We start from the raw sequence: 24,276 nt of genomic DNA, 5'->3' as shown, positions 1-24,276 counted from the left end.
GACCAACATTTATCTCCTAAAAAGAATTTAACCAGCCGGTGGTAAACCTCTAAAAACCTGCGGGTAAGTTAATTAGCGATGGTTTTCTCCCCCGGGATGAGGACGTAGGTTGGCCGGCCGAGCAGCTCTGCAGACCGGCTGCTGCCTCTGTGAGGAGCCGCTCCTCCTGGAGCTTCACTTCTCCCAAAAAACGTCGGAGCAAACTTCTAACCCGCCGTCATATGGATAAACTGGCCGCACATTTGGGACCTAAACAGTTACTCTCTCGCATGAAAACATATTAAAACTTTTCATTTTACAGCTACCGCTGCCGGCTGCCGTGAAATGCATTCTGGGAAACTTTTCATACCCCTCCGTTTGGAGTGTGCCTCTGAAAAATCTCAGTTTGAAGGGGTATGTAGCCCCACCACTTCCCCCTACCCCTCTGTCCTAACTGGAATGGGGACACCCCTACACGTGGAAAAATTATAGAATAGACATGGGAAGTCTCAGGGCCAAGGGGTGTGTGTGTGTGTGTGTGTGTGTGTGTGTGTGTGTGTGTGTGTGTGTGTGTGTGTGTGTGTGTGTGTGTGTGTGTGTGTGTGTGTGTGTGTGTGTGTGTGTGTGTACTGACCGCAGAGCGCCCCGGCTCGTCCCTCCAGTGTGACCTGCCAGGTGAAGTAGTCCCCACGACGCAGCTCCATCTCCTGCTCCCTCAGCGAGGCGGGAAACACACAGCGCCACAGGAGGAGGAGGCGCGGGAGGTGGTGCTCCACCACCGCAGGACCTGCACACACAGAAATATATTTATATATACATTAGGGCTGTCAAATGACTAAAAACACTTCATTAAAGCAGAAGTGAGTGATCCGGTCGTTTTCGCTAATGCTGCGTTCCAGGCAGGCTTTTGAAATCGTAAATTACAGCTTCAAGTCACAACTTACGACTTTGTAGCGTTCCAGGCAACCCACTCGTGTTTCTCCGACCTGTTTTACCGGTGAAAGTCACTATAACGGCCACTCGTAACTTCTGACCGGTGAACTCGTACCAGATCTAACTGGTACCACTTCACAGGTCGGAAAAATACGAGTTTCCTTGAACGCACCATAACAGTCCTCGTCGCTACGTCACCACATTCACGGCGTTCCTTGGCTGCACACACAGCCCTGCATGCCGTTCTCTCTCCTCATTGGATAAAAACTGTAGGATACGATAAATGTTTTCTCGTCGGCTCAGAGCAGAGCAGAGTGACTGAGAGACCCGTGTTTCAGTCCAAACACTCTATGTAAGTGATTGCTGTCGGAAGATATAACTATTTAAGACTTATATTAACACAAATATATCACTCACTTCTGCTTTAAAATACTAAATATTATATACACTAATTATGTAATGTAATACATTTTTACCTCATGATGTAATAACGCCACATTTTGTGATAAAATTCTTAAACGCAACAGGAAATAAACTTCGCCGCATTTTGAAATAAGTTGTTACACATTGCATTAGTTGTTACAAAAGTGAGTGTTGCACCTTTTTCAGTGTAATGAAAATGTAATAATTTGGTGCAATATGTAACAACATTTTACCAAATGTGGTAAAGTTTATTACATGTTGTGTTCAAGAATTTTATTACAAAATGTGCCAGATTTCACAAAATGCAGCGTTATTACATCATCATCATTCATCGGCACATACCCAGTGTGATGATGGAGGAGATGACCATCCATCCGGCCTGCGTCCTCTGCAGCGAGATGCGGCTGCTCTGATTGGCCGATCGCAGCAGCTCCTCGGCCAGAGACAGGATCGCCTGAAACAGGAAACAGGAAACCAGGGGGAGTTAATTAACCCCTTCTTTCCTCTCAGAGCTACTTTCACCAAAGAGAGCTACTCCTGTTCTGCAACATTCATTCTTTACATTCATAAAAACTAAACTGTGTTTCCCCTCTAGGCTCCGTGTTCTTCACATTCGCAGCTGTCCGATTTGGTTTTGCAATAACAAAATGAAGACGAATTGTTACCCATTTTCCATTATCCGTTATCCGATTTAATTTGACACGTTTGTAAATGTAAACTGGGAATTTATTAATTCCTGTTAGTTTCTTCTCTGTGACCCTCAGTCTGCAACCAGACCTCTTTCAAAGAAAGAAAGAAAGAAAGGAAAAAGAAAGAGAGAAAGAACTTAAGAAAGAAAGAGATAAAGAAAGAAAGAACGAAAGGAAAAAGAAAGAAAGAGAAAGAACTTAAGAAAGAAAGAGAGAAAAAAGAAAGAATGAAAGGAAAAAGAAAGAACTTAAGAAAGAAAGAGATAAAAAAAAAGAAAGAACGAAAGAAAAAAGAAAGAGAAAGAACTTAAGAAAGAAAGAAAGAAAGAACTTAAAAAGAAAGAGATAAAGAAGAAAGAACAAAAGGATTAAGAAAGAAAGAGAAAGGACTTAAGAAAGAAAGAGATAAAAAAAGAAAGAACGAAAGGAAATAGAAAGAGAGAAAGAACTTAAAGCAGAAGTAAGCGATCCGGTCGTTTTGGCTAATGCTGCGTTCCAGGCAGGCTTTTGAAACCGTAAATTACAGCTTCAAGTCACAACTTACGACTTTGTAGCGTTCCAGGCAACCCACTCGTGTTTTTCCGACCTGTTTTACCTGTGAAAGTCACTATAACGGCCACTCGTAACTTCTGACCCGTGAACTCGTACCAGATCGAACTGGTACCACTTCACAGGTCGGAAAAACACGAGTTACGAGTTTCCTTGAACGCACCATAACAGTCCTCGTCCCTACGTCACCACATTCAGGCTGCACACACAGAGAGGACCGCCCCTTTATGCCGTTCTCTCTCCTCATTGGATAAAAACTGTAGGATACGAGAAATGTTTTCTCCTGGGCTCAGAGCAGAGCAGAGGGACTGACAGACCCGTGTTTCACACCAAACACTCTATAGAAGTGATTGCTGTCGGAAGATACAACTATTTAAGACTTATATTAACACAAAAATATCACTTACTTCTGCTTTAAGAAAGTAAGAAAGAAAGAAAGAAAGAAAAGAAAGAAAGAAAGGAAAAGGAAAGAAAGAACATAAGAAAGAAAGAAAAAGACAGAGATAAAAAAGAGAAAGAACTTAAGAAAGAAAGTCAGCTGTGGTCGTGATGTCATGACATCACACGGCGCTGCTGTGACATCACACGGCACTGCTGTGACATCACTTCCTGTGACATCACTTCCCGTCCCCCACCTTGCCCTTGGTGTGTGGGATCCCCAGGGGGCAGTGCTGCACCGAGGCCAGCAGGGCGGCGACGGCGGCCCCGTATCCCGCCACGGCCTCGGGCGACGACTTCAGCGCCGCCAGTCGCTCGCCGCAGCGGTCCAGCAGCGGGGAGCACTGGGATGGCATCGCCGTGGCAACGCAGCGCAGGCACCAGGCGGCCGCCAGACGGGCCGAGGGGGCGGGGTGGAGGAGGACGGAGATCACCGAGTCCAGGAGCGCTACACACACACACACACACACAGAGACACACACACACACACACACACACACACACACAGTTGGTTTGAGATGAAAAGCCCTCATCAATGGAACAAAGATAACATGATTCACCGGTGGCGTTAGACTTGTTTATGATGCTGACGTAGAATGAGCAGGACAAAAAAAATCGATTCTGTAGCAGCTGCAAAAGAACGTGAACTATGATTGTTGATCGAAGCGATACGTGAGTATTAATCGAGAAAAAAACAATTTTATCTCGAGCGTTCCTTTAAATCAATATTTAATATTTACTGTGTGTGTTTGAGCATGTACGTTCAAATAAGGGCCAAAGGTGTCAATTTTTGTAAATATTGGAGAGACATTTCTGGAAAAAGTGGTACCATTTTGTCCAAAAACGTTCAAACATTTCTAGAAAAAAGTTGTTAATAATCCTCAAAAAAAAAAAAAAGAAAATCGCGAAAAAGTGGTTACATTTCTCAAAAAATAAATAAATGAATAAATAATAAATTTTAAAAAATAATAATAATAAAAAATTCTCAAATTTTTTAAAAAAAATTCTAGAAAAAGTGGTTAAATTAAAAGAAAAATGTTTTTAATAAATAATAAAAAAATATCCCAAAAAAAAGTTACATTTTTTTTTGGAAAAAGTGGTTAAATTTCTCCCCCCCTCCAAAAATATAATAAAAATTTCTCAAATTTTTTTTTTTTTTTAATTTTAGAAAAAGTGGTTAAATTTCAAGAAAAAGTTGGGGACCCCTTTGAACCTTCCCTAGGACCCCTGTGGGTCCCTGGACCTCACGTTGAGAACCACTGGTCTATGCATCAATCACACCTGGAAATAAATTGATAAGTGCATCGAGTCTCTTCATACTATATTGATTATTGATAGACTGATATCTGATGAATTCCTGGAAACACTACAAACGTGAACAGGTATTAGACGTTTCAGCGACGTCTTTTACAGCCCGACAGTCGGTTGCATCACCGATGTTTGAGGTGTTGTGTCACCTGTGTGTGTGTGTGTGTGTGTGTGTGTGTGTGTGTGTGTGTGTGTGTGTGTGTGTGTGTGTGTGTGTGTGTGTGTGTGTGTGTGTGTGTGTGTGTGTGTCACCTGTGCTGCTGTCGGTGAGCAGCGGCGCGGCGGTGGAGCCCAGGTCCTGGATCAGTCCTCCCAGCTCCAGCAGACAGCAGGTCAACACCGAACCACTGACTGAGACGTCCGACAGTCTGGACTCTATGTTCCCCTCAGACAGAGCTGCATCTGCACACACACACAATAATTATAGCTATAATATTTTACATATTTAAATCAGAAATGTCATATAGGCTATAACATTTATGTCATTAATTTTAAGGGGTAGTACAACATTTTTAACAAATTGGCTCATTGCCATAACCCCTACCTTGTTTTAGAGGGAAATTCATGTAAAACCGCTGATGCGTGTTGCCTTCAGGGACAGTTTTTCATCAACAGTCTCTGTATTTCCCTCTAAAACAACTCTGTGTGGTAACGTTGTGTTATTATCTCATAGCGTGGTGAATGTGCAGCTCACAACTTGTCCACCAGAGCGTTGTGGAGTTGTTGGATTGTGTATTTGATGAGTTTGATGAGGGAAACCAAGAAATCCCATAATGAGCCTCCGTAGCGTAGCTCTGAGCAGCTCACGGCTCTGCTCCGCCGTTCTAAAAACAGCTTGCACCGACAATTAAAGGTAACGAACCTACTGCTATGACTATAGGGATTATGGTGATGGGAACAATTTGACTAAATGTTGAACTATCCCTTTAAGACCTTATTAATAAATAACAGGACACGTCTGATAAACACTCACCGATGGCGGGTCTGTACGTTGCCACGATGACGCAGAGCAGCTTGGCGGCGCTGGTCTGGGCCTTCTCCCCCAGCAGCGACACGCAGCTGCGCAGCACGAAGGTCACGCAGCAACGCGTTACCACGGCGTCGGCCGGCGTCTGATTGGCCCGAGCGTGAGACGACAACTCCATCAGCAGAGACAGGAAGGAGGAGAAGTTCTGCTCCAACCAGGAGGAGCCCAGGGAGGAGACCAGCACCACACAGGCCTGGGGGGGGAGAAGAAGATTTACTCAACTACAATGAATGAGTGAATAGACGAGTGAATGAATGAGTGAGTAAATAAGTGAGTAAAAGCATGAGTAAGCGTGTGAATGAGCGAGTGAATAAACAAATGAATGAACGAGTGAATAAACAAGTGAATAAATGAGTGAATGAACGAGTGAGTGAATGAGTGAATGAACTAAGGAATAAATGAGTGAATGAACGCGTGAATAAACGAATGAGTAAACAAGTGAATTAACAAGTGAATCAGTGAATGAACGAGTGAGTAAACGAGTGAATAAATGAGTGAATGAATAAACGAGTGATTTAACAAGTGAATGAACAAATGAATAAACGAGTGAATCAGTGAATAAATGAGTGAGTAAACGAGTGAATGAACGAGTGAATCAGTGAATAAATGAGCGAATGAACAAGTGAGTAAACGAGTGAATCAGTGAATGAACTAATGAATGAACGAGTGATTTAACGAATGAATGAACGAGTGAATAAACGAGTGAATGAAAGAGTGAATCAGTGAATAAACAAGTGAACGAACAAGTGATTTAACAAATGAATTAACGAGTGAACGAGCGAGTGAGTGAATGAATGAACGAGTGAATAAACAAGTGAATGAACGAGTGAATGAACGAGCGAATGAACGAGTGAGTAAACGCCTGAATGAACTAAGGAATAAACGAGTGAATGAAGGAGTGAGTAAACAAGTGATTTAACGAGTGAATAACGAGTGAATCAGTGGATGAACGAGTGAGTAAGCGACTGAAGGAACGAGTGAATAAACCAGTGAATGAACGAATTAATTAATTAATAAATGAACGAATGAGTGAACGAGTGAGTAAACGAGTGAATGAAGGAGTCAATGAACGAGTGAACAAACGAGTGAATGAATGAACGAGTGATGAACGAATAAATGAACAAATGAATAAACAAATGAATGAACTAAGGAATAAACGAGTGAATGAATGACTGAATGAATGAGTAAGCGACTGAAGGAACGAGTGAGTAAACAAGCGAACGAGTGAATGAACGAGTGAATGAACAAATGAATGAACGAGCAAATAAACAAGTGAGTGAACAAGTGATGAATGAATGAATAAACAAATGAATGAACTAAGGAATGAACGAGTGAATGAATGACTGAAGGAACAAGTGAGTGAACGAGTGAATAAATGAGTGAGTAAACGAGTAAATGAGTGAATGAACGAGTGAGTAAGCGACTGAAGGAACGAGTGAATGAAGGAACGAACGAGTGAATGAATGAATGAATGAGTGAACGAGTGAATGAGTGAATGAATGAATGAGTGAGTGAATGAGTGAATGCAGACCTGAGTGACCCCGATGCGGACGTCCTTCCCCACTGAGCTCGTTCCCTTCAGCTTGTCTCCACTCGCTCGGAGGAAACTGGCTCCGCCCCTCAGGAAGCCGGCGGTGAGGAGATCCATCGCCTCCTCCAGGGAGCCACGGCAACGCCCACTAGGCCTCGCTACACACACACACACACACACACACACACACACACACACACACACACACACACACACACACACACACACACACACACACACACTCTGGTTTAATTAAACCCAGAAATACACAAATATTTGAGACTAAAGAAGAACTTTTTTAGTCAATTTATGTTCAAATTAGGACTAATGGTGTGAATGTTTGGAAATATTTGAGAGAAATTACTGGGAAAAAAGTGGTACAATTTCTCCAAATTTTTTTTTTAGAAAAAAGTGGTTAAAAATCCTACAAAAAAAAAAAACGAGAAAAAAGTGGTAAAATCAAAACAAATCTCATTATACGTAAAATCACATAAAAAGCAGCTTGTTTTTAGACACTTTTTACTTCTTTCAAGCAGATTTTCACTTGAAATAAGTAGAAAAATCTGACAGTGGAGCAAGTTTTTCTTCCTTATTACAAGCACAAAAAAACTTGCTTTCACTGGCAGATTTTTCTACTTATTTCAAGTGAAAATTTGTTTTTTGAAAGTGAAATTATCTGAAAACAAGTTAATTTTTAGGTGATGAGTCTTATTTTAAGTGGAAAGAGATTAGTTTTGACTAGAAATTAGACATTTTGACAAGAAATAAGACAAATATTCTCGGAAAGATTTAGAGTTTTTGCAGTGTAGTCCTCTAACAGTCGTCCTGACGGATCAATGTGCTCTTCCATGAAGTTAGTAGAGTTTCCTCTGACTCTGAGTTTTCACTAAACCTGCTTTCTGAACCAGCGCCCCGATCACCTGTATGTGTGTCACACACACAGGTCACACCCCCTTCCCTCCATCACACCTACTGTTCACCACATGGACCAATCAGAGCGCTATTTTGGTTGTTTTGTTTTAATTTAGTTTTTTTCTCTCTCATTAATTCATTTGTTATTTTATTTCGATAAGATACATTTAATTGTACTTATTTATTTTATGGTGAGGTTCTGGATAAGCCCTCCTAGGGTTTCTAACCTCTCCAGCACCGTTTCATTGTAGTTTATCATATATTATCTATTGTATATTTTCTTTCTTCCATGTGATATACTCCTTGTTTGTATATATATTTTAAAGTGCAAACAACAAACGTTACCGGTGGCGGGCGGGCGCGGCTCCACGGCGGCGGCGAGCAGCGTTCCCAGCAGCTTCGCCACGGCAACGCGGACGCTGCAGCTGGAGCCCTCGAAGGCTCGGAAGCAGAGAGTCGCCACGTTCTCCAGCTCGCTGCTCCACAGGAAGGACGCCTCGCGCTGCAGCTCCAGCAGACACTACACACACACACACACACACACACACACACACACAGACACACACGCTGCCTTAGCTCCTCCCACTCACAGGTCACATGACACCAACAGGAAGTAGAGACACAAACTACAAACTACAAATGTAAAGATGTTTTTATGTGAACTGAACTTCTGTGAATGAACGAGTGAACGAACAAGTGAGTAAATGAGTGAATCAGTGAATAAACTAGTGAGTAAACGAGTGAATGAACGAGTGAATCAGTGAATAAACTAGTGAGTAAACGAGTGAATGAACAAGTGAAACGAGTGAATCAGTGAATAAACTAGTGAGTAAACGAGTGAATGAACAAGTGAAACGAGTGAATCAGTGAATAAACGAGTGAATGAACGAGTGAATCAGTGAATAAACTAGTGAGTAAACGAGTGAATCAGTGAATAAATTAGTGAGTAAACAAGTGAATGAACGAGTTAATCAGTGAATAAACTAGTGAGTAAACGAGTGAATGAACGAGTGAACGAATGAGTGAGTAAACGAGTGAATCAGTGAATAAACGAGTGAATCAGTGAATAAACAAGTGAGTAAACGGATGAATGAACGAGTGAATCAATGAATAAACTAGTGAGTAAACGAGTGAATGAACAAGTGAAACGAGTGAATCAGTGAATAAACTAGTGAGTAAACGAGTGAATGAACAAGTGAAACGAGTGAATCAGTGAATAAACGAGTGAATGAACGAGTGAATCAGTGAATAAACTAGTGAATAAACGAGTGAATCAGTGAATAAATTAGTGAGTAAACAAGTGAATGAACGAGTTAATCAGTGAATAAACTAGTGAGTAAACGAGTGAATGAACGAGTGAACGAATGAGTGAGTAAACGAGTGAATCAGTGAATAAACAAGTGAGTAAACGGATGAATGAATGTTTATATTTGGTTTCTTTGGGTGTGTGTATAAAATAAAAAATAAAAAACGAATTTTTAAAAGACAAGGCGTCGGTGGTTTCGACACAGTTGAAACGTCCGCGCGGCCCTGAACGCACCTTGGCGGCGGCGCAGCGTACGGCCATGGAGCGGTCCGTCAGACACGTCCTCGCCGCCTTGTAGACGTCACGGTGACACGGGACGGCGCTGACGCCCAGACCGCGCAGCATCTTCTCCACGCTCAGCATGATCTCATAGCGACCCTGAGACTGAGAGACAGAGGGGGGGGGGTTGTCATGGAAACGATCACAGGGTTAAAAGAAGAAGAAGCTTGTTAAAGGGATATTCCGGCGCAAGTTTAACCCATGGTCCAACGCACCGTAACACCGAGTTAGATCCCCCCCCCCCCTCGAGAGATGAAGTCTGCTAACCGCTAGCTTCTCCAGTTGTAGCAACTTTAGCAATGACCGCACCATAACAAACAGCGCAGTATACGGATCCACTATCCACCGATCAAAAAGCCACTTACAGCCACAAATAATGCTCAGAACAGCACCAAACGTCATCAACAGTACAAACAGGGTCCCAGCCCATAATACGAGGCATCAAACATCTGTTAGCTTAGCCTGGTTTCTATTGAAAAGAGACGAAAACAACTCACCCACTCTGCTCCAGTTATACGCTATGCAGCAACTTTCCACTTTTTCCACAAATATTGCTCAGAACAGCACCAAACGTCATCAACAGTACAATCAGGGTTCAGGGTTTCATTTCGATGGGCGCTACTATCAGTTTGAGACCGAGTTTACTGAAGACAAGCTGAAGGAAATGGAGGAGTAAAGTCAAAGAGGGGCAGCTGCGGTGGAGGATATGTGCTGGACCTGGGGGAATCAAGCGGTCAGTGTGGTGGTCACTGCCTGTCGGTGGCCGCTGAAACCAGATGTTTGTGCTGAAACCAGATGTTTGTGCTGCCAGTCGGCCACTGAAACCAGATGTTTGTGCTGAAACCAGATGTTTGTGCTGCCAGTCGGCCGCTGAAACCAGATGTTTGTGCTGAAACCAGATGTTTGTGCTGCCAGTCGGCCGCTGAAACCAGATGTTTGTGCTGAAACCAGATGTTTGTGCTGCCAGTCGGCCGCTGAAACCAGATGTTTGTGCTGAAACCAGATGTCTGTGCTGAAACCAGATGTTTGTGCTGAAACCAGATGTCTGTGCTGAAACCAGATGTCTGAGCCGAAACCAGATGTTTGTGCTGAAACCAGATGTCTGTGCTGAAACCAGATGTTTGTGATGAAACCAGATGTTTGTGATGAAACCAGATGTCTGTGCTGAAACCAGATGTTTGTGCTGAAACCAGATGTTTATGCTACCAGTCGGCCTCGGACGTGTGCTGTCAGCGCTGGACTCTGTGCTGGACACGGAAAGTTGCTGCATAGCGAATAACTGGAGCAGAGTGGGTGAGTTGTTTTCGTCTCTTTTCAATAGAAACCAGGCTAAGCTAACAGATGTTTGATGCCTCGTATTATGGGCTGGGACCCTGTTTGTATTGTTGATGACGTTTGGTGCTGTTCTGAGCATCATTTGTGGCTGTAAGTGGCTTTTTGATCGGTGGCTAGTGGATCCGTATACTGCGCTGTTTGTTATGGTGCGGTCATTGCTAAAGTTGCTAGAGAACTGGAGAAGCTAGCGGTTAGCAGACTTCATCTCTCGAGGGGGGGGGTCTAACTCGGTGTTACGGTGCATTGGACCATGGCTTAAACTTACGCCGGAATATCCCTTTAACGTTAAAGCTCTTATTGTTATTCTACAGTGAGATGTGATGAGGCGTTCAGGGAACCTCGTACCTCTGCGCTCTTCATGGCCTTCAGCAGGTTGGTCAGCGTGTCCCTGAAGGAGCCACTCAGCATCCGGCCCAGCTGCTCGTACAACGCGCCCAAACACGCCACGGCCGCCCTGAAGCACACACACACACACACACACACACATCGTCACGTTAACGCTCAGATTTCCCAGCTTCAGCGCAGGACATGAACGCAGCAGCAGCGGCCTATCTGACTCACAGCCGGGTGGGGAGGCCGGACGGCGAGTCGTCTCTGCTGCGGATGATGTCATTGCACCTCTCGACCAATAGGCTGGAGGGAACGGGGTCTCCCAGGCGGTAGAGCAGGGCCAGGCAGTCGGCCAGCAGCCAGCGGCTCGGTGGACCGGGAGAACCAATCAGAACGGCCGACAGCTGCTCCACCAGGCGGCGCTGGTTCTGTCTGATGTCCACCTGAGGAGGAGGAGGAGTCGAAATGAGTGAATGAACAAGAGAATGAACGAGTGAATGAACAAGTGAATGAACAAGTGAATAAACGAGTGAATGAGTGAATGAACAAGTGAATAAACGAGGGAACGAACGAGTGAATAAATTAGTGAATCAGTGAATAAACTAGTGAATGGACAAGTGAACGAATGAGTGAGTACACGGGTGAATGAACAAGTGATGAATGAGTGAATGAACGAGTGATGTACGAGTAAATGAATGAGTGATGCACGAGTGAGTGAAAGAGTGAATAAACGAGTGATGAATGAGTGAATGAACAAGTAAATAAACGAGGGAACGAATGAGTGAATAAACGAGTGAATAAACGAATGAGTAAATGAGTGAATTAAAGAGTGAATGAACGAGTGAGTGAACGAGTGAATAAACAAGTGAATGAACGAGTAAATAAATGAGTGAATGAACGAGTGAATGAACGAGTGAATAAATTAGTGAATGAACGAGTGAATAAATGAGTGAATCAGTGAATAAACTAGTGAATGGACGAGTGAACGAACGAGTAAACAATAAACGAGTGAATGAACAAGTGAGTAAACGGGTGAATGAATGAGTGATAAACGAGTGAATAAACGAGTGATGAACGAGTGAATAAACGAGTGCGTTAAGGAGTGAACGACTAGTGAGTTAAGGATTAAGGAGTGAATGAACGAGTGAATGAATGAGTGATGAACGAGTGAATTAAACGAGTGAGTGAATGAACGAGTGAATAAAGGAGGAGTGAAACATGGCTCTAACAGTAGAGGCGTGTCCTCTCCTCTCACCCGGTCTGTGGAAGGGAGCAGCTTCTTCAGGTGGTTCAGCCACTCGAAGATGAACTCTGCTCTCTGGTGCTCAGCGAGCTGAGAGCACGCCGCCTCGTCCAGCAGGAGGCTGTGGGCGCGCTCCATCCTGACGCTGTGGCTCCGCCCCCTCTCAGTGAAGGCCACGCCCCCTCTCAGCAACGGACACGCCCCCTCGGCTGCGCCATGAATCCTGAATTCTGGAGAAACAAACTCTGTTAAAGCAGCAGTCAGCGATCCGGTGGTTTTGTCTAACTTCCTGTCAGCCGATGGAGTTAGCAGCCCCCGCCCTCGTCATGGATCTATTGGCCCTCGTCCCTACGTCACCACATTCACGCGCATCCCTTGGCTGCACACACAGAGAGGACTGCCCCTTTATGCTGTTCTCTCTCCTCATTGGATAAAGGTTGTAGGATACAAGGAAAGTTTTCTCCTGGGCTCAGAGCAGAGCAGAGTGACTGACAGACCCGTGTTTCAGACCAAACACTCTATAGAAGTGATTGCTGTCGGAAGATAGAACTATTTAAGACTTATATTAACACAAACATTCACCTTACTTCTGCTTTAAATGCCAAAATACATTAAAATGTTCTGTTTTTATTGTTTTTGTGACTCACGTGAAGCACTTTAAATACAAAGTTTGTCCTGGTCCGCCATGTTTTTGGTTAATCTGACGCTTTGAAGTCAGAAATCTGAGTTTTTTAACTGGGAAATTCTGAGTTCCGAGTTGTCTTGAACGCAGCATCATACGTTATTATCTCATAGCGTGGTGAATGTGCAGCTCACAACTTGTCCACCAGAGCGTTGTGGAGTTGTTGGATTGTGTATTTGATGAGTTTGAAACCAAGAAATCCCATAATGAGCCTCCGTAGCGTAGCTCTGAACAGCTCACGGCTCTGCTCCGCCGTTCTAAAAACAGTTTGCACCGATAATTAAAGGTAACAAACCTACTGCTTTGACTATAGGGATTATGGTGAGAGGAGGATGGATGATCTGACTAAATGTTGAACTGTCCCTTTAAAGCCGTTCCCCAGCTGCAGCTCTTTGTGCTGCGTTCAGGTGCCACTTGGACGTGTTCTGTGTTCACGTGAGGTTTTGTTCTCGTCACACGTGTTGTTGTTCTGTCCCAGTGAGGAAGTGACAGAGCAGCTCATCCATTATTCAACAGCACAACTTTGTCTGCTGCATCAACACACACACACACACACACAGACACACACACACACAGACACACACACGGTTCAAAGAGGCTGCTGCAGTCTCAGTCTGAGCTTTTAATAACCACAGGACGTCGGCTCGCTGTCTTCACATCACCGTCATCCTCTGATCAGTCGTTTTCTCTACAAAACACCAGGAAACTATAAATAGACGATGAAAGTAAAGTGAAAGATGTGACAGCAGAGCTACGGTGGCCCTGAGGGCTCAACACAAAACACTCTGCAGCTTAGTATTCAAGACTAATAACCTGCTTTAACCAGGTTTGTCCCATTGAGATCAAACTAGAGCTGCAACTAATGTTATTTTCATTATCGATGATGCTGTAGATTATTTAAACGATTAATCGATTAGTTGTTTGGTCAAAAAATGTTAAAAACATCGTTCAGTGTTTCTCAAACCACCAGACGACATCGTCCTCAAATGTCTTGTTTTGTCCACAAACCAAAGAGAGACTCAGTTTATTGTCATAAAGGAACAAAGAAACCAGAAATATTCACATTGAAGAAGCTGAAATCAGAGAATTTTGACTTTTTATCTTCTCAAACTTAATTAAACTAATTATTAGATTATCAAAATAGTTGACGATTAATTTAATAATCGATTATTGTTCGATTATTAAATGAATTGTTGCAGCTCTAGATCAAAAATCTCTTTTATAACAGAGACTTGGCCAATAATAGCAGCAGTTATAGTTAGAAAACAAACAGCTTCAGCAGCACATTATCACATTAAACATAAAAGATACAAATAACAAAGAATTGAATTTACAAAACCACGTGGAGATCAAATAAAACATTTTGCACTAATCATATGTTATTGATGTTGTAATAATAAACTCAGAAACAGAAACTTGGACCCTGCTCCACCTGAGCCCGGTGACGTCACAGCAGGTACAGGTGCAGCACCTTGACCACTGACGTCACCGTGCCCCGACACACCCCGAGTGCACTTCTACGTCACTGCAGTAAAGTGGGAAATGTATTAAACCACTGGACATGTGTTAAATATCTTTAACTGATATGTAATCTTGCATCTATTAATTTGTTTGTTTTTGCTTCACTCTTTTTCAATTAATTATTCTTCTATTTATTTTTTATATTAGGCCTATTTATTTGTCTAGCTATTTATTTCTATATTAGCTTTTGCAGGTTTGTTTGTTTGTTTATAGGTTTCCCTAGTTCTTCTTTGTAACTTTACAATGTATAGCTGTCTATCTATATAAAAAGGATAGATAAATAAACTACTGGATGTGAAGGTTTTCACGGTGCGTTCAGGTGCACCAACTGCATTTTTGACCTCTAATGGAACAATTAGCTACTAGGCTACTTTTCCAAACATGTGGGTTTAAACTGGATTAAAAACGACCTCTGTGTGTTTATTATTCCCTGTAACCAGGTCAGAAACAGAGAGACGTGTCGGTGTCTTCGCCTCCTTCTGCAGTGGAAACTCAGCAGCATCTTTTACTTTACTTTGAGGTTTTGGTGCAACAAAAACAGACCCCTGAACGCACCATCATGCAGCCAGACGGAGCTAACGATGCTAACGATGCTAACAGCGGCTGTTCAGTCCTGCTTAACGTTTCTGTTCAACAAACTCACATTTAAAACCTTGAGCTGATGTTTTATATTTATGTTGAAGAGACAAAACTCTGCAGTTAGCATCGGGTGGTGGCTAACCCCGGTGAGCTAACGGGACAAAAAAAGTTTACACACAAAACCAGCAGGAAAAGCGGAGCAGTTTACCTGTAAAAGAGTCCGTTAAAGTCCGTTAATCTGCGCGGTTAAAGTGTCAGTCCCGTGAGACACCGACACCAAGTTTATTTCAGTTTATTTTGATGCTGTGAATGTGTCCGGACGAACAGCTGAGCTCCCCGCGGCTGAAAGCAGCCGAGCGTCGAGGCAGCAGCAACGAACCGCAACAACATCCGGTCAAGGTTTTTCAAAATAAAATATTCTTTATTTTTTATTTAACCTTTATTTATTCAGGAATGATCCATTGAGATTAAAAAATCTCTTTTTCGAGGATGTCCTGAGGAAATACAGATACAAGCAAACATACACAACAAGATCAAGATAACAAGAGACATCAGACATCAAAAACAAGCAGCACAATTACAGAATTAAATTCATTGTCACAGGTGCAGCTGGTGACTAAAAGTTCTGAGATTGAGTATTTGAAGCAAGAAAGAGGGATGAGAGACCCCAATCTCAGCCTGGCTTGTAGGTCATTCCACGACCATGGCCCAAAATGGGAGAGGGTCTTCATCCCTAACTCGGTCCTCATATGGGGGACCTTAAATCACAGCCAACTGTTGGCTCTAAGATTGTGTGTCAACTGGACAGCAATAAACTTAGAGCAGATGTAATGCAGCAGCTTGCCTAAAATAGCTTTGTAAATTAAAGCAGATATCAGTGGAATGTTTTTGTTAATATAAGTCCTAAATAGTCCTATTTTCCGTCAGCAATCACTTACATGAAGTATTTCAGCCTAAACACGAGTCTCTCCGTCACTCTGCTCTGCTGTAACCCGAGGAGAAAATTTTCCTTGTGGGATACAAGTGTTATCCAATGAGGAGAGAGAACGGCATGAAGGGCTGTGTGTGCAGCCAAGGGATGCGCGTGAATGTGGTGACGTAGCACGAGGACCAATTGATGCCTGACAAGGGCGGGGGCTGCTAACTCATGGTGCGTTCAAAGAAACTCGTACTTTGTGTTTTTCCTTCCTGTGAAGTCATACCAGTTCGATCTGGTACGAGTTCACGGGTCGGAAGTTACGAGTGGCCGTTATAGGGAACTTTCACAGACAACAGGATGGTAAAAACACAAGCTACGGGTTACCTGGAACGCTACCAAGTCGTAGTTGTGACTTGAAGCTGTAACTTACGGTTTCAAAAGCCTGCCTTGAACGCAGCATTAGCCGAAACGGCCGTGAAGCTGATATCTGCTTTAAGGTGTACCAGTGCAATACCCTTCGAGTGTTAAGGGAAGAAAATCCTGTAATAAAATAATAATAAATAAAAAAAATCTTTGACCGTCGTTGTGGCAAATTTAACAACTGTTTTATCTTTTATGGGTGATTGTTGTGTTTTATATGATATTTTCCTAAGTAAATATATCAAGTGAAGTCATTAACATACAAATACAGCTTCATGGGATTTTCTATCTATCATATTTTAACTATTTTATATCATTGCTCTGTGTGTTATCTTGCTTTTGTCAACTGCTGGATGACTTGAATTTCTCTCGTGGGGGATGAATAAAGAATTTTTCTATTCTATTCTAACGGTATAACACATACAGTCATATGTCTGCATCTTAATATGGCGCTTAATCTAAATTACTGTGCATATAAACAATAACTCAACATTACACAAAACAGTTTTTATTAATGTTAGAGACACAAATATACAAATGTACAAATGTTTCTGTGAATGTTTTTTTTTTCATTTTATTATTCTTTCTTTGTTTTTACAGTTTTTAAATTTGTACTTGAAATATAATGTGTAAATGTCTTATTCATGTGTTTGTTACATTCTTACACCTGTTTGTTTTAATTTGTTAACAGGGATGGCTGTTTCCGGTCTATCTGCCGCTAACTTAACTACTCGGCTGCTGCTAGTAGTGAATCGATTGAGGAATCATCGATCGTCTCCACTGCCAACAGCATAGCGATACATTAAAACACCGCAGCCCTGAGTTTTGTCTTACAGGCAGAAGTCGTTAAAGTGATTACGAACCCAGGGGCGCACATGGGATTTTTTAGCTGGGGGGGACCAACATACTTTACTTTACTTTATTTGTTTATTTGGGTGGGACAGTGCACATTAATGGACATATAAAAACATGTAAATGTGCCGGATTGTAGCAGCAGCAATGCTAATTTCCATCCAGAGTCCCAAAACATAAAAACAGTAGCTACAGTGGCAGAACAACATAGTAGCCTATTATAAAATATGTAATGTAGATAACAACAAAAACGACTTTAACGAAATAAAACATTTACATTTTAACAACATAGGCGGCAGTTGACCCTGACGTCTGGGAACTGATGGGGTGGGGGGGGGGGGGGGTGAAGTGAAACAAAAACCCCAACGTTTATGATTGTACATGCTAGATTTAAATGCTTTTTCGACTTTAAAACTCTGATTTAAGAGTACGACTGAACGCACCACTCGATTCTCAACTCAGCAAAGATCTGCTCCAGGCTCCAGCCTTCCCTCTTCTTGAATCATGGTAATGTTTATTGATCAATTTGGGGGGGACGGATCAGGGTCACTAGCCTATAGGCTAAATCTGGGGGGGGGCATGTCCCCGACATGAGAAATTGTTCTGAAAAAATTGTTCCGAAAAAATTGTTCCGAAAAAATTTTAATAAGTCTAAGTTTTCCTTACTCGGGTAAACTCGTGTTGCAGCTTGTGACAACTCGGCGCGACAAACAGAACAAACGGCCATTTCTGTACAGTTGTCTGTACTGTTTGTAGCGGAAGCTCCCAGTGTCTCAGTCTCAAATCCCGTGCGATTTGCACCGACACCGGCAGAGCCATGAACTGAGACACTGGGAGCTTCTGCTACAAACAAGCTTAAAGGTGTACAGAAATGGCCGTTTGTCCTGTTTGTCGCGCCGAGTTGTCACGAGCTGCAACACGAGTTTACCCGAGTAAGGAAAACGAATTTGATTGGGCGTTATTGAGCGGGCGGGATATTCAAAGCTTGGAGCGAGACAGAGCTCCGTGTGTGTGTGTATGTGTCAGATGTTTGAATGACGGATGACGGATCCAATATCAGTGGCTGGTGAATCGTGTACAGGCTGACGTATAATCCGTGCGCCTGCATTATCCAATGTGAAAAAAAAATACACACTTTCATCCCGGATTTACTCAAAAATAGAATTTTACACAAAGTTTGGCCTACAACGTCTGAAAGATGAGTTATTACACTAATTTTATGACCCAGAGTGGGCTCAAATTCAATTTTCTTTTCTGTACACCTTTAAAGCTATCAGTCAGCGATCCGGTCGTTTTGGCTAACTTCCTGTCAGCAGATGGAGTTAGCAGTCCCCGCCCTCGTCCCTACGTCACCATTCACGCGCATCCCTTGGCTGCACCAAGGGGGCAGTTGTCGGTCTGAGAAGTGAAGCTCACTTCCGCATTCAAAAAGCTGCAATCCCCTCTTCTTCCTCTGGGGGCTGGCTCCAGAAGGGAGCAACTCCAATCGAGCCCCATGTTAAAATAGCCGATTTTACAGCTTAAAAAAACATATTTACAGCCTGGTACATTTTATTTTTTTGGTCTCAATCGATAGTTTCTACCCCCGCACACACTCTGAGGGGGGTGAATTTTTTTTAAACTCTACCGTTTTACTATTATTAGGGTTAAAGTTCTGGCCAATCAGGGCGCAGAACCGTTGAGTGACAGGTCCGGCGACCGCTGCTACGAGGCCAGTGGGCGGGCTCTCGGCCGGCCAACGGCCGCACCGCTCCAAATATGGAAAGTAGAATCCAACATGGCGCGGTTCTAATCCCCGTAGTAGCGGCACAAAACAGACTCCCCAAAACCAATGGGTGACGTCACGGACGCTACGTCCATTCTTTTTACAGTCTATGGGCTGCACACATAGAGAGGGCCGCCCCTTTATGCCGTTCTCTCTCCTCATTGGATAAAGGTTGTAGGATACAAGGAAAGTTTTCTCCTCGGCTTACATAGAGCACTGGAAAAATATAATTTGTTTATTATAAAATGTAGATTGAAACATTAATGTAGACAACTTTTTTTTTTTTTACTGGCCTATGTGTTAATGTTTATCTGTAAAGGATCCTCAATGATGCTATTAACGTGGGTGATCTATAAATGTCCTTAAATTATTGAAAATACCACACTTGCTCATTCACCAACAATGCAGAGATGTCAGTTCTTGGGCGCTTTTGCAAAACCCATATTCCTCCACCAGGAGGCGCTGCCATTGGACCAATGCTGTCGTTACTCTCTTTTACACTGCTCTAGCCCTGGTGAACTGTGATAAACGCGGGAGGAAGGATTCATCCAACCTCCGTCAGTCTGAGTAATCGATCCCCGAGCGAACATGACTGACGGTGCTAGAAGTTTCCATGATCCTGTAACTGAGAGTGTTGCCTTCACGGTCCGTGTCAGCGGCTCCTCCGTGGTTCACCGGACCAGATACCGGACCGGACCGGACCGGACTGGACCGGGCAGTGGGCAGCTCGGACTGGGCTGAGTGAGTACGGAGCTACCGGCTAACGACTAACGGCGGACGGAGCTAACGGCTAACAGCGGGGGGGAGCTACCGGCTAACAGGCGGAGCTAACGGCTAACACAGGGTATCTGCGGGGTCTTGAAAAGTATTAAATGGTGATAAATCAATTTTGGGAAAATTAAGACCCTTAGAAAGTATTAAAAAGTCTTTTCACAACATTATAAAGTCTTAAATTTTGAAGGTATTTTTTCTGAATTAGCTGTCCAAGAGTTTGAGTCTTAAAAAACATTGTAAAAGTGTGTGAATTTATTCATTTTATTAAAAAACAAAGATGAACCGGTACATAAAAAAGAAAAGAAGATTGTTGTTTTTGTTTTTTGAGAGTGGAGCAATGTTTTTTTTTATTATAAACTCTGCCTTTGATTTATTATCCTTGAATTGTGTTGTATCATAGTGGTCTTTATCACAAACTAAAACTGTTAAGTTAAAAGTGTCACTGATGTAAATGGTTACAGCTTGAAGTGGCGGTGAGGTGTTGAAAAAGGTATTAAAATTAACTTCAAGATTCCTGTATGTACCCTGTAACAGGCGGAGCTAACGGCTAACAGGCGGAGCTAACGGCTACACCGGGCGGAGCTAGCGGCTACAGCGGGGGGAGCTACCGCTACCAGCCGGCGGACGCAGCCTGTTTCCCGGCGAGATGTTCGGCTGCCTGGTGGCCGGCCGCCTGGTGCAGACCGACGCGGTGCAGGTCTCTCCGGACAAGTTCGTGTTCAACCTCCCGGACTCAGAGACGGTGAAACACGTGGTGGTGTTCATGCTGGGCACCGTGCCGTTCCCCGCCGGCATGGGCGGCGCCGTGTACTTCTCCTTCCCGGACCCAGCGGGGGCCGGGGGGGCCGGGGGGGCCGGCTCGGTGTGGCAGCTGCTCGGCTTCATCACCAACGACAAACCCAGCGCCATCTTCAAGATCTCCGGGCTGAAGGCCGGGGAGGGCGGCGGGGCTAGAAACCCCTTCGGCTCCATGAGCTCCGGCTCCTCCTGCTCCATGGCCCAGGTACAGATAAGATAATAACATTAAACTATTCACCTTTAGTACATTTGTTATGGTTCTCAAAGTGAGGTCCGGGGACCCCCAGGGGTCCTTCAGACGGTTCAAGGGGGTCCACAACTTTTTCTTGAAATTTTACCACTTTTTTCTAGAAATGTCTAAACGTTCTGGGAGGTTAGGTCATGTTATAAGCCTTTCGGGTTTCAGACCTCACCTGCACATTTCTTTTTCGTATCTTTCTTACTCGTAAGAGAGATAAGTAAATGTTTTGTTTTATTTTTTATGTGCAAATAAATAAAGTCTAAATTGTAGACATTTTCCCAGAAATTTCTCCGCAGCTTTTCCAAAAATTCACGCCATTGGCCCTAATTTAAAGGTCCATTGACTAAAAAAAAGTCTCAAAACAAATATTTTTGTATGCCTGGTGTTTGCTTCAATATTTTGTCCAATGGGGGTCCGTGGTATAATTTGTCCACGATGTAACCAACCACTGTGTTTCAGGCTACATAGGAATTCTTGTGCAGAGGACGCTCAGAATATTCAATTTTGATTTGATTTTGATTTGTCTCAAACAAGTACATCAAAAGACAAACAATCTATGTAACAAGAAACAAAACAATAATGATACTGTGCAAGTTTGAGAAGGGGCTGAAGGAAGCAAAGCTGATCAAGTTCAGCCCCCCCTTACATTGTGATTCATGTCATACAGTACATCTGTAGTTCCATACAATATATAAACATAACAAAAGTAAAGATAAGCAAGTGCACACAATTTAAAAGAAAAGATGTGAACAGTAAACAGTAAAAAGACAATATACAACAATAAATATCAGATACTTTACACTACACATAAGGATATTGCACATTTCCCGTTTTATTGTCTATTAGGGCTGCAAATACCGATTAATCTGTCGATTATAACGATTAGTTGTTTGGTCAATAAAATGTCTAAAAACATCAATCAGTGTTTCCCAAACCACCAGACGACATCGTCCTCAAATGTCTTGTTTTGTCCACAGACCAAAGAGAGACTCAGTTTATTGTCATAAAGGAACAAAGAAACCAGAAATATTCACATTGAAGAAGCTGAAATCAGAGAATCTGGACTTTTTTTGTTTTTAAAAAACTTCTCAAACCGATTATTCGCTGATCAGATATGTGTCGGTTGCTGTGTGCAGGTGGGGGTGTCCGTGGAGGCTCTGGACCAGCTGGCCCAGCAGACCCCGGTGTCGAGCGCCGCCGTGTCCACCGTGGACTCGTTCCTGCAGTTCACCCAGAAGATGCTGGACAGCCTCTACAACTTTGCCTCGTCCTTCGCCGTCACGCAGGCGCAGATGACGCCCAACCCCAACGAGACCTTCGTCCCGTCCAGCTGCGTCCTCAAGTGGTACGAGAACTTCCAGAGGCGCATGGCCCAGAACCCAAACTTCTGGAAGACCTGACCTGACCTGACTGCAGCTAGAGACTCTCAGTGCCTACAGATTATTATTATTATTACTAATAAAAGTCTGTGACAGTTTTCAACCAGCCGGTCTCCTCCGTCACTCAGAGCTGAAACCTTCTGATAAACATCTGGATGAACATCTTCTATTAAAGGGACAACGAGGAGTTTGTATTTGGTTATAAAAAAGTCTGATATTAATGTGGATGAATCTCCGTTACCACTTGTTAATGGTCCATTTTCTATAAATCTATGGTTTTGTCTCTATGGTTATTTTGTTATTATTAGTGGTGGTGGAAATGCTGGGCGAGCCGACCAGCGTTTCTTTACTTTCGGTTTTGTGGCGAGTCATGAGAATAACGCCGCCGAATCTCCGTTTATGGTGGGAACTACGACGGTATGTGATCGTCTTCCAACCTCTGACTTTAATTCTTGATGAATGAAAACATGAGTCTGTCTTGCGCCAGTCAAAGAATTTCACGGTGTGGAGGTTCATAAATGTAGTGTGAGAACACTTCGCTTTTACAAAACTCCTCCTTGTCCCTTTAATATTTTTGATTGATTGACAAGGGCTCACAAGACACTAAACAATATAAATACATTCAAAGGTGGCTGAACAAGTTTACTCATACAGTATATGTGTCCATAAACTCATGCAATGTTTTTTTTTATTTTATTATTATTATTCTGCGTTAAAAACAGGCAGTTTTTTAAAATAACCAAAACAATAATAGTAAGGAGTCTTATGTAGGATATAATCTTTTCAGTCCCAGAGTCCATGATAATAAATTAATTATTGAGTTCAGATTGAACCATTTAGTCCAACCAAACTTATTGAGATAAAACTGACGGGTAAATGGTTTATAAATTATATTTTAAACTGTGGTTATACAAACTAAATGTTGGTTGAGTCGCCGTCGGCCGCTAATGGAGCTGGTTTCTTACTATAATAACTTATTATAATTGAAGGAGCCATTATTCATTAGTTTTGTGTAAGTACCTTATTTTGACCACACGGGTGTAGTATAGTTTCATTTCTCTTTGAGTAGTGACGACCGAGCAGCAGCAACATTTGTATTAGTTGGACGGAGGAAGCAGCCAGAGGAAGCCAGTGCTGTTTGTTTTACTCCAGTCTACATCAACTTCTGCTACATTTCTGTTTGTAAACACGTTTTAAACCAATGTCACTTGTTTTCTAATTCACAGTGAAGTAAAATCTAAAATCAGAGCTGGAGCTGGGAGTAAAATGTAATGTTGTGTTGTTACATTTGATTACAGACTCAGGTCCATGTACAAGACATGATAAAGGCTACCAATGCTAAAGAGTTGATCATTAATAACAATAAGAATAAGAGCAGTGTCATACTTCTATTATATTATAACTTTGTTCTTTGAGGCATCAAGTCAACACATGAATCCATACACCAGATTTATTAAACAGCTTGGAGAGGACTGACACGTACAAATATAAACCTGTGAGTTGCACTGAACCACCTGAAGTGAAACTTTCAAAATAAGAGTGAGGGTTTGAATAATGATTATTACTGTAAAGTTGCATTTTACATCAACTCTACATCCTTCCTCCTGTGTTTCATTCAGCCAGCAGGTGGAGCCTCAGCTTCAGCTTCAGCTTCCTGTTGCTTTGCTGTCAGTGAGAGAGTTATTCAGATCAGTTCAGTTCAGATAAGTGAGAAGCAGCAGCTGCAGCTGGATGAAGCAGCTGTTTTCAGACTTTTATCCTCGAGGGTGAAACCTCCTTCGGTGAGAAAAGTCTGAGTGAGTTCAGCTCCAAGAAACAAGAAACTGCACTGCAAAAACTCTAAATCATACCAAGAATATATTGTCTTATTTTTAGTCAAAATGTCATTTCTAGTCAAAACTAATCTCATTATATGTAAAATCACATTAAAAAGCAGCTTGTTTTTAGACACTTTTTACTTCTTTCAAGCTGATTTTCACTTGAAATAAGTAGAAAAATCTGACAGTGGAGCAAGTTTTTCTTTCTTATTACAAACACAAAAAAAACTTGCTTTCACTGGCAGAT

General features: G+C 42.7%; 2 protein-coding genes across 5 annotated transcripts in view; one reads left to right on the top strand and one right to left on the bottom strand.

Moving 5' to 3' along the window:
• heatr5a (HEAT repeat containing 5a) overlaps positions 1-15,420 on the bottom strand; it is a 48,058-nt gene extending 32,638 nt beyond the window's left edge. Inside the window, exons 1-12 of the mRNA XM_083998770.1 lie at positions 15,273-15,420; positions 12,295-12,512; positions 11,271-11,482; positions 11,055-11,163; positions 9,330-9,479; positions 8,135-8,309; positions 6,878-7,035; positions 5,293-5,539; positions 4,572-4,721; positions 3,209-3,459; positions 1,678-1,789; positions 614-766 (exon numbers count right to left, since the gene is read on the bottom strand). Of these exons, the coding sequence (XP_083854896.1) occupies positions 614-766; positions 1,678-1,789; positions 3,209-3,459; positions 4,572-4,721; positions 5,293-5,539; positions 6,878-7,035; positions 8,135-8,309; positions 9,330-9,479; positions 11,055-11,163; positions 11,271-11,482; positions 12,295-12,420 (1,843 nt within the window). The 5' untranslated portion in view covers positions 12,421-12,512; positions 15,273-15,420. The remainder of the gene's footprint in view (positions 1-613; positions 767-1,677; positions 1,790-3,208; positions 3,460-4,571; positions 4,722-5,292; positions 5,540-6,877; positions 7,036-8,134; positions 8,310-9,329; positions 9,480-11,054; positions 11,164-11,270; positions 11,483-12,294; positions 12,513-15,272) is intronic.
• A 4,154-nt stretch (positions 15,421-19,574) lies between these two features.
• On the top strand, positions 19,575-22,234 carry hikeshi (heat shock protein nuclear import factor hikeshi). 4 transcript variants are annotated; one of them, XM_083998646.1, is made up of 3 exons: positions 19,575-19,761; positions 20,349-20,797; positions 21,970-22,234. In XM_083998646.1, exons 2-3 carry the CDS (start codon positions 20,441-20,443, stop codon positions 22,231-22,233), a joined length of 621 nt encoding a protein of 206 aa, XP_083854772.1. In that variant the 5' UTR covers positions 19,575-19,761; positions 20,349-20,440; the 3' UTR covers position 22,234. The 4 variants fall into 4 exon arrangements, with proteins under 4 accessions (XP_083854772.1, XP_083854774.1, XP_083854773.1 ...); XM_083998648.1 differs by having other exon boundaries at positions 20,329-20,797; XM_083998647.1 differs by lacking the exon at positions 19,575-19,761 and adding an exon at positions 19,841-19,895.
• The last annotated feature ends 2,042 nt before the right edge of the window (positions 22,235-24,276 follow it).

This window comes from Trachurus trachurus (assembly GCF_905171665.1).
Source record: "Trachurus trachurus genome assembly, chromosome: 22".
Taxonomy (NCBI): domain Eukaryota; kingdom Metazoa; phylum Chordata; class Actinopteri; order Carangiformes; family Carangidae; genus Trachurus; species Trachurus trachurus.
This window is presented reverse-complemented; position numbering and strand designations above follow the sequence as displayed.

What these genes read in the sequence shown, in the direction of transcription:
- hikeshi (XM_083998646.1), top strand. Translation starts at nt 20,441, where the DNA reads ATGTTCGGCTGCCTGGTGGCCGGCCGCCTGGTGCAGACCGACGCGGTG. An exon ending in CCTCCTGCTCCATGGCCCAG is followed by an intron (nt 20,798 to 21,969) that starts GTACAGATAAGA and finishes TGCTGTGTGCAG; the next exon opens with GTGGGGGTGTCCGTGGAGGC.